This window comes from Pongo abelii, chromosome 4 (assembly GCF_028885655.2).
Source record: "Pongo abelii isolate AG06213 chromosome 4, NHGRI_mPonAbe1-v2.0_pri, whole genome shotgun sequence".
Taxonomy (NCBI): domain Eukaryota; kingdom Metazoa; phylum Chordata; class Mammalia; order Primates; family Hominidae; genus Pongo; species Pongo abelii.
This window is the reverse complement of record NC_071989.2, coordinates 124,356,326-124,369,066: the sequence shown is the minus strand read 5'-3', so window position 1 is coordinate 124,369,066 and position 12,741 is coordinate 124,356,326. Positions and strand designations below refer to the sequence as shown.

Here is a 12,741-nt window from a genome sequence, read left to right as displayed (position 1 = left end):
TAAATCCCCCAAAACTCAATTTACGTAGTCTTCACTCCTGAAGAACATGAATGAGGCAGAATGTGTTTGAGAAACTCAGTACCTAGATTGTTATCTGAGACTTAATGCCTGATTTTGCTCCCTAGGTACCTACAAGCAATTTTTGGATGTACTGTTATGTCTTATTATCTTAAAAAACACATTTTAATATGGTTTCTTCTACTTAAGAACCAAAATTATCTCCCAATTGTCTATCATAGAAAGCTTCAGCTTTGATAACTGACTTTCAAGGTTAGAATAACCTGGGCTCCCACTATGTATCCAAAACAATTTAACGTATAACCTTATGACCCAAACCTGACAAAGACAGTATAAAAAAGAAAAAGTAGAGACTACTTAATTCCTTAATAAAAAACTCTATCAAAATATTATCAAATCCATCAGTGTTTGAAAAAAAAACCAGCACGAGGTAGACTTTACAAAAAAATAGAAAAGTAATCGATATAATTTCTTCATAAATTAGAAAGCAAACATCATATGATTCAAAACCATAAGATTACATCATTAGACACTGAAAAGTATTTGGTATTTTCAGCAGCTATTTGCATCAGTAACCTATGGCTGCTGAAAACAAATTACTACAAACTCAATAGCTTAAACGAAAAGAAATGTATTCCCTCACAAAGTCCAAAATAGTTTCACTAGGCAGAAAACAAGGAGTCAGGAGGGCTGCATTCCCTCTTGGGAATCTGCTTTTTGCCTCTTCCTCCTTCTAGCTGCCAGCATTTCTTGACTTGTGGCCATTATCCCAGTCTCTACCTTAGTGATCGTACCACCTTCTCTTATGTATGTCTGTGTCAAATCTCCCTCTGCCACTCCCTTATAAGGACATTTATTATTGTGCCTATGGCCTACCTAGATAACCCAAGATAGTCTCCACATCTTTTTTCCCTTTAAGGTAATGCTTACACAGTCCACAGAGTAGCAGCTTCTATCTGTGGGGAGCTGTTATTCTGCCTACTGCACTACTACTAAAATGGCAAGGGGAAGGGGAAGGGAGAAAACTGTATGTATTAGTTTGTTAGGGCTGCCATAACAAAACACCACAGACTGGGTGGCTTAAACAATAGCAACCAACAATAGCCTCCAGATTTTCAACAACAGCCTCCAGACTTTCAGTTCTGGAAGCTGAAAGTCCAAGATCAAGTTGTCCGCAGGGCTGGTTTCTCCTGCGGCTTCTCTCCTTGGCTTTTAGATGGTCTTGTCTCATAGGTTTTCTCTATTAAAGCAGACACCTGGCAGCTAGTCTTTTTCTTACAAAGACACCAGTCATACTGGATTATAGCCCTATCCTTATGATCTCATTTAACCTTAATTACCTCATTAAAGGCCCTATCTCCAAATACAGACACATTGGGAGTGACAGCTTCAACATACAAATTTTGAGGAAGCACAATTCAATCTATAACACTCTCTAAAAATATTAATATGGGGGTAGAGTCAATGCCCTATTCAAAGCTAACTGGGATTTTCCAGTGATGAAGGAATGTAAGTTCTTTTGGAGCCCTTACTACTCTACTACTATTCAGGACTGTCCCTAAAATGTTCTCATAGTATTTATTCTTTCTTCTATTCTGCCTCACCAAGAGAATGCTTCTTGGGAATATGGTTCTACTTTCCTTGCTCCCAAGAAAATTTGTGTCAAACAGGGATTAGGGAAGCTCTTACAGCTAGCCCATATACCTGTCCTAAGTAAAGAACTCTTGGTTTTATCAAGCTGGATAAATTTCTTTAGAAAATTGCATTTTGCTGTCATTAGGAAGCATCCTTAGAAATTGTGTGAGGAAAAACTATTTTTAATAGTGAAAAATAATAACTTAAATGTACACAATAGTCAATATTTATAAAGAATTTACTATTAAGAGTGGTTGATTTGGAGCAGTGTGAACAAGAGGCAAGAACGACCCCCGCACCGACAAAAGCCCACATGCCGCTGCATCCTACGCCCAGCGACTATGTCCCACCACCATCGCTGCTGCCACCATGCCCAAGAGAAAGGCTGAAGGGGATGCTAAAGGAGATAAAGCCAAGGTCAAGGACGAACCACAAAGAAGATCTGCGAGGTTGTCTGCTAAACCTGCTCCTCCAAAGCCAAAGCCCAGGCCTAAAAAGGCCCCTGCAAAGAAGGGAGAGAAGGTACCCAAAGGGAAAAAGGGAAAAGCTGATGCTGGCAAGGAGGGGAATAACCCTGCAGAAAATGGAGATGTCAAAACAGATCAGGCACAGAAAGCTGAAGGTGCTGGAGATGCCAAGTGAAGTGTGTGCATTTTTGATAACTGTACTTCTGGTGACTGAACAGTTTGAAATACTATTTTTACCAAGTTTTATAAAAATGCAGAATTTTGTTTTACTTTTTTTTTTTTTTTTTTTTTTTTTGAGCTATGTTGTTAGCACACAGAACACTTCATTGTTGTTTTGCGGGGAAGGGGCATATGTCACTAATAGGGTGTCTTCGAAGCTGGACTGATGTGGAGAAAACACTTTTCCCTTCTAGTTTTGAGAGACTTCCTCTTGGCTCCCAGGAGGGATTCCTCGACTTTGACACACATGGCCACCTTGGCACAAAAGCCTTGTGGTATGGCAAAACAAAATCATTTTTACATCCTCTTCTCCCTTTCCATCTTTCAGCATAGACTTAACTCCCTTAAGCCCAGACATCTGTTGGGACCTGACCTCCAATCATTGGTTACCAGTGTGTCAGGCAATCTGGACTTTCCCGTGATGCCACTGAGATGGCACCTGTCAAAAGAGCAGTGGTTCCGTTTCTAGATTGTGGATCTTCAGATAAATTCTGCCATTTTCATTTCACTTCCTGATAGGGTCGGCTTGTGAAAAGTTGTTAAACAACATGCTAAATGTGACATGTCAACCCTCACTCTAAACTTTGCCTGTTCAGACCATCAGATGAAGACTTCATTGGGTTTTATAGTGGCTTTCTGATTTTCGGTAGTTCATTGAAGAAGGTGGTTGAGTTTGAAAGTTGTTGTATACTGTTAGTGACTGTCTGCCCATTTCCTGCCTGAAATACCATGACTGTTTATGGAAAGTATCTTTAATAAAGCTGGATACAGTTTGGCTTGAAAAAAAAAAAAAAAAAAGAGTGGTTGATTTGCACAGTGGGATTGGGGGGACTCTTTTTTTCTTCTTTATACTTGCTTGTATTTTCCAAATCTTCCCTAAGGTCATTTACCACTTTTAGAATTTAAAAATTCTTTTATATAAATATGTAAAGCTCTGGTTTTTTAATGACTATGTAATGACTATGTCTACTCAAAAGTATCTTCAAAATGACCTCTTTAAAAATCTATCCCCTCAGAATATCCTGATAAATCCTTTCATTTTTTTTGGACTAAAAATATAGTGTAACAACTGAAGAACAGGTTAAAAAATGTTAACTAAATTGTAATTTAGAATTGATATGATTAATTTATATCCAATTTAGAAATTTCTATGCTGGGGCCCGGTGCAGTGGCGCACGCCTATAATCCCAGCACTTTGGGAGCCTAAGGCAGGCAGATCATGAGGTCAAGAGATCGAGACCATCCTGACCAACATGGTGAAATTCCCCGTCTCTACTAAAAATACAAAAATAAGCTGGGCATGGTGGCGCACACCTGTAGTCCCAGCTACTCAGGAGGCTGAGACAGGGGAATCGCTTGAACCTCCAGGAGGCAGAGGTTGCAGTGAGCCCAGATCGCGCCACTGAACTCCAGCGTGGTGACAGAGCAAGACTCCGTCTCAAACAAACAAAGAACAACAACAACAAAAGAAATTTCTATGCTAGACATGCGTAACATCTGCTGATGACTGTAACGTTTGTAATAGTTCTGGTGAAAATATGGGACTTGTACAAAAACATAACCTATTATGAAACTATCTCTATGACAACATCAGATTTGTTTTATGTTTCTACTGAAAGCACAAGAAACAAACTTTCTAGTCCATATAAGTACTGTATACATGCTAAGTGTGATCAGTTTTTCTACCTTTTGTTAACATACATTTAAAAACTCAATCTTCCTCAATGAGAAATCTTCTGATTAATTTGCGTTTGTTCTTTTTCCAATAATAAAGATCTCGTGTAATGGTTAAAAATATAAGTTTTAAAAAAAAGGATTTCCTTAATGTTAAAAATGTAGGCAAAAACATTGGATACTGGGGTTCTTTTAGGATTAAACCTCTAATCTGTCTAATTGGAGAAAATTATCAGTGTGGTAATGGTCTGGATTGTTTTACTTCAGAACAACTGTTCCCTGATATCAAATTCTATAAATGATAAGGCCTTTCCTTTCCCACGAATGGCAACTTTAGAAATAGCTTTTTTATTTTGACCTCTATATTAAGAAGGACAAAAAAACTTATTTTCCTTCCAGGTATTCAGTATATTTTCCAATATTCATCTGCAAATTTTCTTCACAACAGCAATGTTATTTTTTTTTCAAAGAAGACTCCACATTGATTACAAGTAAATAGGACATATTAAAAGCATAAACAAATGAGAAGAGGAGAAAATGCTATTTATTTTTAAATAAAGTACTATATGTATATAAATTATATATACATATATATATATATTTCTTTTTTTAGATGGAGTCTCACTCTGTCGCCCAGGCTGGAGTGCAGTGGCCTGATCTCGGCTCACTGCAACCTCTGCCTCCCGGGTTCAAGCGATTCTCCTGCCTCAGCCCCCTGAGTAGCTGGAACTACTGGCACACGCCACCACGCCTGGCTAATTTTTGTATTTTTAGTAGAGACAGGGTTTCACCATGTTGGCCAGGATGGTCTTGATCTCCTGACCTCATGATCCACCGGCCTTGGCCTCCCAAAGTGGTAAAATATTTAATATAATATTCATGAATTTTTCAAATTTTATAAAAGCTAGATGTAGCAGTAATGACGCCCTCACTAAATGAATTTGACCATACTGCATCAATACTAGCTATAATACTTAAAATATTTTCAAGTATTTTCTTTGATATAAACCTTATATACTTACATCTGTATAAAATGTTGACTATACAACTATTCATCTCTTTTTCTTATATTCCATAACACCCAAATTTGATATCCATTTACAGATTCAAACATTATTTAAAAATGAGGCTAATACCTTAAAATGAGAGATAGCAAAAGTATAATTATTATATATCAATAAAATATATTTTCTCTCAAAAGAAACTAAACCAATATGGGTAAAAACTATATTAAGGATTACTTTTTAGGAAAAACAACACAAACTATTAAGAAAAAATGAAAATCCTCTATTTGCATAGAAGGCTGGGGAGAAAAGACCTCCAATATCTCAACTCATCTCCAGCCCCATAATTTGGGACTAATAAGTGGGAATGAAGGTATAGAAAATCTGCTTCACTTAGCTAACAGGATTATAAAAAAGATCATATTTCTCCAAAATATTATGATAAAAGCTTGCTACACACTGCTTTGATTATAAAAAGAAGTATCGCTGCAGGAAACAATGTAGCAGACATTTAAATGGTATATTTCCTATGTTATGTATACTGAGGCCTGGAGTCCCAAAATTGAGGTCATAATTTAACCACAGATAAATGAGAAAATGATAATACTAATGAAAAGATCAGAGTAAAAAGAGATTTCAATGCAATTTAATTTAACAAATATTAAGCACCCATTAATTGCCTGGTTTTGAAGGTCACATAGAACACCATGAAGAAACTTCTACATGTTTTAGTTTCCTCATCAAAACGGCAATATCATTTAATTCTTACAGTGGTTAAGATCGAGTAAGGTAATATGTAAAAGTGCCTGTAACAATTAAAAATCCAATGAATGACTGTTTATTCTATTATTGTTATTTATTAACATAACCAATGTGCTTCTTTCTTTGGTGACAGAATAAAAAAGTTTTGTTTTCAAAAATTTAATTTCCACATTAGCAAAACAGCTTCACATTTGCTCATTAATGTAGTTGGTAAATTTCATGAGAGTGGATACTGTAATTGTGAAATTACTCACTGTCTACTTTAAAAACATTAATGAAGATAAGACAATAATTATCTTTTTTATTTTTTCCCTTGTTCATTTACAACTTTATGGTACTACTTTCCAAGAAGTTTGCATCCCTTAGGCAATACAAAGGTCCAGAAAGCAACGGCTAAAGGTTTAAAGACAAAGTTTGACTCTCAAGTCCAGTTCAGAGAGAATAAAATACACACCAACACAATAATCAACCATTGTTTAGGCTACCCTACATAATGTACTACTATTGTCTGTAAGCCACAGAGTGAGGGTTATGTATTTTCATAAAAGCAGGATTTCTAAATATGATAATTAAAAATTAAAGCCAAAGTTGTTTTAAAATATTCTATTCCATGAAAAGGACTGAATGTAAAATACAAAAAAAATTCCTTTTTGTCCCTTTTAACAACAAATTCGGGTATATAAGTAAAATTTCATAAATCATTCACATTTTATCAATCACATTAACATGGTATTTGTAGTAAAATACGAACCACATAAAAAATAACACTGTACTATGAAAAGGTCACAAATTTTCTGGAAAATTAAAATAAGACTAATAAAAAAATACATGTTATCTACGTTTTTCCAGAAGTATATGCAATGTAGTGAGGAAATGAGATGGCAAATGGTTACTCAATGTAAAAGACTTCTGAAGAGGTTATAAATCTGTTGGTCCTTAACCTTTCATGGGTTACAGACTTGAAAGTACTCATATATCCTTCACAGAAAACATGTGTATGCACGTATACACAAAATGTGGCAGACAATTTCAGGAGTTTCACAGATCTTCTGAACACAGACCGTATACAGGTTGAGAATCTTTACACAGATCCTTAATATTCAGTGATTATTTTTACCATGACCCGGAGGTTCAGGGTCTATGCTAATTTATCATTTTGCTGAGACCCACATTTGACTCACACTAACAGAAAGCTGTAAGACTGATGCGAAGTAACAAGAACTCAACTAGCAAGGGAGCCTAGTATTCACATCACTTTGAGAGTCTGGCATCTTTACAACTCATATTAGTGGAAAAATTATTAAGAACTGCTTTAGTAGTAATCGTTAATATATTCAGAAGGTCTCTGAACTTCTCATAATTAAAAAGGTAAGACTGTTTTTTCATACCCTAGGGCTCCTTGGCAAGTTATATCATAATGGTATTCTAGCAGAAAGCAGGCCAATAAAATATGACAAACCAATCAAAAAATAAAGCATATTATCTTTATAGATTGTCATTAACATACTTATTAAATCCCTAACATATTAACTTCCTATCATTGTGTAATTTACAGAGATAAAAGATACAGACCCAATCTTCTAAGAGCATTCACGGTTACACACCAGGCTTATACCTGAAAATACTGACCCAAAAAACCACATGACATAAATTTTATTATGGATACCCCAGAACAAGTAATTATAAGTGTCAGATATATACAGAATATTCCAGTTTCTATAACCATTAAAATTCTAACATAGATTTTCTGATAGCCTTCGATGTTTGTACTAAGTTATACACCACTATTAAGTTGAAACAAACCATTAAAAATCCAGCTAGTTTTCTTAAAGTTGGTCTCATAAAATGTGATGAATTCATTATTTAATTTCAATAAAATGTCAATAGTAATTTCATTAAATAGTATACAGCTTACATGCTTATTTTAAAATCAGAAGTTCTATACATCTATCACCCTGGCCTATCTCTTCACTTTACACCCACATGAACCTATCCAACCCCCCTCACATTCTACACACACACACACACACACACACACACACACACACACACACACACACGGCATTTCAGTACCTTCTGTCATTGGAACCTCATTTCTGATATTCATTCCCCTTGCAGGCCTGCTCTGCAAAAAGCCCCAATCCTCTGCAAAAAGCCCCAATACAGAAGGACTACCACTGGCTTGGATATGTAGATATATTTACTTCTATTCTTCAAAAGATAAAAGGATGCCTGGAGAGAGGATTACTACTTCTTTTATAACTTCAGGAGGGAAAAATACAGTTCCTGGCTTATCAAATTGTAGCTGTGACTGTATTTTCCCATCAAACCACTGCTACAGATGGTTGTTTCTATGGTATTATTTATATTACACTAAGTTACATTACGAATTAAATCAACTTTTGAAAGGTGGAACAGAAACCCAAAGGATATTTATCAAGTTGTGTTCAGGGGAAGGAATTAAGAACTAAAATACATACGGTAATAGTTTACTGTGTATGATGTGTACAGGGCACCATGGCAAGTAGTTTACATATATTCTCATTTAATCAACACAAAGAAATAGGTATTATCATTACTTGACACATAAGAAAACCAAGGCTCAGAAAGTCGGAGCTGGAAGTCAAATGTCATTCTATCTGATCCAAGTCTGTGCTCTTAGCTATCACACTTCATTGTTTTGTATGTATGTTTCAAGTTTTAAATATCATTGTATAATATAATCTTCTTAATATTTCATGAACAGTTGACTGCCTCTGTGAGAGAGTGTGCGTGTGTGTGTGTGTGTGTATGAGTGTGTAATGTGGCTGCAAATAGACATTTATTAAACTTGTTTTGATCTTTGGAATCTACTTATTTAAAATTCTCCATATATTTGAGAAGCAATTAAAAATGCATCCATGTATGTTATTTGAGCATTACTAGAAATTTCTTTATACAAATCCATATTAATGTGCTAATAAGTGACAAATATATATACAGTCATGCACTGAATAATAATGTTTTGGTCATTGATGAACTGCACATACAATGGTGGCCCCATAAGATTAAAATAGAACCAAAATTTCCTATGGCCTAGTGATGCTGTAGCCATCAAATGTGGTAGTGCAATCCATTACCTTTTCTATGTTTAAATATACAAATACCACTGTTTTACAATTGCCTATAGTATTCAGCACGGTAACATGCTGTATAGGTTTATAGTCTTACAGTAACAGGCTATATGATATGACATAGTTGTGTAGTAGGCTATATCATCTAGGTTTGTGTAAGTATACTCTATGATGTTTGCACAGGGATCAGATTGCCTAACAACACATTTCTTAGAACGCATCCCTGTCATTAAGTGATGCACGACTGCATATACATACAAATATACATGCATATACATAAACACACACATAAACATAATTATATAGAGATATAACCATCCCTTATTGGTTAAATTTCTCTGAAGAACTCTAATATGATTCCATTGTAATTTTTTCCAAAATTTAGCAATATTTAAATTATTAACAAAATATACCAAGCATTGATAAAAACCTAAATAGTATTAAATATAATAATTTCAAATATTAAGTCACCTTCCTCAATTCTGTTCTTGTAACTATGTATTATTATTACCGTTTCTAGAGGAATAATAATAATACTAGGCAAAGCAAAAAACTTTTTAAGACAATTACTTGCTTGCTTCTATTTTTAATGTACCATGGGAGAGAAAAATAAGTTCTTTACCTATGATGAATGATTGTGAAAAGAAAAATCCGAACACTATAAACGCTTGGACAAGATCGTATAGTAAATAAGTAAAACCTGGTTTTGAAATAAGGTGGCAGTGATAAAGGTAGTAAGAAGTGGTTGCATTTAGCATATATTCTGAAAGTAGAGATGACAGGATTTGTTGATAGACTGTATGTGGAATATAAACACACAGATCACCACAGACTATTCATAAATGCTGACTAGATAAACAATGTCTAATAGTAAGTTTGTAATGTGATCTATTACTTGTCAACAAATACACCCTAATTTATTGAGCAGTTTTCAAAATACTGAACGTATTCTCTATAATATTACTTAAATTGTATTTCACAGCTTCCTCTGCTATCATCCCTACCATCAATGACTTTTAAAATATAATTATTCATCTTCCTAGGAAAAAGATCTATAAACACACAAGTATGCCTGTATATGTGTGCTTGCATGTATATATATAAATATATACATAATTTTAATAGAATAAAATGCTTAAGTTTAACAAAATACGTAACTGCTATGTTTTGTCTCCTCAAAAACTCACGTTGAAATTTAATTGTCATTGCAAATGTATTGAGAGGTGGGACCTTCAGGAGGTGATTAGGTCATGTGGGTACCACTCTTGTGAATAGATTAAGACTGTTATTGCAGGAGTGAGTGAGTTATCAAGGAAGTAGCTTAGTTATAAAAAGAATAAGTTTGGCCCCGAGTTTTTCTCTGTCTCCTAAGCACAACTCCTCTTCATGTGATGCCTTCTGCAGCAAGAAGGCCCTTACCAGATGCCAGCATCCTGCTCTCAGATTTCTCAGCCTTCAGAACTATGGGTCAAATAAATCTCTTTTCTTTACAATTTACCCCGTGTGTAGTATTATTATTGCACCAGAATAAAGAGAATAACTATATAAAATGTTTTTTAAAATTAAGATGTCACCATTTTTGTGAATGAGTATCTGACAATATCTTAAAGAAGACTGCCAAATACATCTGTCCAAAAAAACTGTAAATACATATAAAAACATATATTCAAGAGACGCGTGGAGAAAGTTAATTGAAAATACTTTAACAAGCACGCTATGACTTCAGATAACACTCATTCCTTGCTACTAACTGCTACTGAATTTTATATGTTGGATTTTTTTCTTAGTGTTTTAAGACCATTTAAATAGGAGGCAGAAGCATGGGTTCAGTGCAGTACTATCACACATACCAGCCATATGAATAAACAAATAAGTCCTTTTAACGCTCCTGGTCTATTATTTCCGCTACAAAATGAGACTAACAGTAATACTTGTAAGGTACTTTAGAACTAAAAATCATACAGAATACTCTAAGCTTTTTGTTGTGATTTGCCAAGAAACACTATTTTGAAATCAGTATTAACTACAGATTTTGTGCACCAAACTGGCAACTATGTTGTTAGTGGTCAGTTAAGATAATCTTTCCTGTTCTAAAACAATGAAACCATTAAGTGCCAAATTTACAAAGCCTAAGCAGTAACTAGAAAATATTACGCTTAATCTCTTGTTTTTATAAAGGTCAGGGGAAAACAAAATTAAAATTAAAATTTCCACATGGAATTATAAGAAAAAAATTATTTATTAAATTACTCAAAGTACAGCATATGATGTGCAAACTACAAACAAAAAGAAAAAAGAGCTGATCTAAACGTACCGCTTTAAAAGGCTTTAGGGTAAGACTTGGAAAAAGTGGAACAGCCATGGAAGAGGAATCAGATTAGTACACCAAGAACAAAGAAAAGAGAGACAGAATCTGGCAAATACATCAAAAAACAAAAGTAAAAATTTAGAAAATCACCATTCACAACAAAAGATTTTCCCAATGTTTGATCTAACAAACGAACTATAATTACAATGGATAAACAGTACCTGCATCCCATAAATACGCAGCAGTAACTGTGTAAAAGTTTAAGAATAAAAGAGGTAACCCTTACAAAGCATTCAACAGAAATTTCTATGTATACCTCTACATCCAAAAGATAAAATAACAGGAAACCGTTCAGACTTCCCTGTTTGTACTCAATCACAGAGAAAGCTTAGTGAAAAAGCAAGACAAGAAAAAATGTGTGGTCACCTCTATTTCTACTCACACGTGAAAAAAGGAAGCTTGTGGTCACCTCCACTGAAATTACTTTTACGTGTTTCAATTACTGAATACTAAAGGTGCAAGTGTCACATAGACCAAGGTAGCTTACTATGGTCCCTATCCTTCTAAGAACTTAAAATTATAAACAAAGGGATCCCAAAGAGTCAGAACTCAAATAAATAATCCACATTAGCAACATGTACAAGGAGAGAATAACTGTTCATTACTGCACAGTGCATACGGAGGAAGCGTGGCTGCTTCGTGTATAGGAATAGCTAGCCAGGGGATGGTAAATGAGGAAGCTTCCAAGAAGTGATGGACTTACAGGAGCCTTTTTGGTGGGGGGAGGTGAACAGAGGGTATTCCAAAGGTTACACAGGACTTGGAAAAGGCTCCAAAAGTGCAATAAAATGTTTATAACTGAATACAGCTGGTCAAATCACTTTTACAATATAGTTAGATACTAACCTGTATGTTCCCTTTTCTAACAGCAGTGCTAAATGTTTTACATGCATTGTTTAACCCATACATTATCTTATTTAAGGTAGAGTTATATTTATTTCAGCAAGAAGGAAACTGAAACAAATAATGAAGTGATTTCTTCAACTTCTCTAGTAAGCAGTACAACCACAACCAAGAATAGAACCCAGGCACTGCAATTCAGGAGCCCATGTTCTTACCTACCATCTCTACTAAACTGCAACTCCATAAAAGCAGGAATATGAAGGTCTCTTATTCCCAGAGATTCACACAATGTCCCACCCATAGTAGACTCTCATTAAATAACAGCCAAAAGAAAGAATGGGAGGCAATGTTAAAGGTTGGGAGTGTGATATAGAGAAAATACTCATTTTTGGCAGGGCATGGTGGCTCACAACTGTAATCCCAGCACTTTGTGGGGCTGAGGCAGGTGGATCACTGGGAGTTAGAGACTAGCCTGGCTAACGTGGTGAAACCTCATCTCTGCTAAAAACACAAAAATTAGCTGGGTGTGGTGGTGCACGCCTGGGGTCCCAGCTACTTGGGAGGCTGAGGCATAAGAATTGCTTGAACCTGGGAGGCGGAGACTGCAGTGAGTCCACTCCAGCTTGGGTGACAGAGTG

At 35.2% G+C, this 12,741-nt stretch overlaps 2 protein-coding genes across 7 annotated transcripts in view; one reads left to right on the top strand and one right to left on the bottom strand.

Moving 5' to 3' along the window:
* Positions 1-12,741, bottom strand: part of COMMD10 (COMM domain containing 10) — a 362,273-nt gene that overhangs the window by 222,022 nt on the left and 127,510 nt on the right. The gene's annotated exons all lie outside the window — the stretch shown is intronic.
* On the top strand, positions 2,017-2,336 carry LOC100443252 (non-histone chromosomal protein HMG-17-like). Its single transcript, XM_054555848.1, has one exon. It carries the CDS (start codon positions 2,023-2,025, stop codon positions 2,293-2,295), a length of 273 nt encoding a protein of 90 aa, XP_054411823.1. The 5' UTR covers positions 2,017-2,022; the 3' UTR covers positions 2,296-2,336.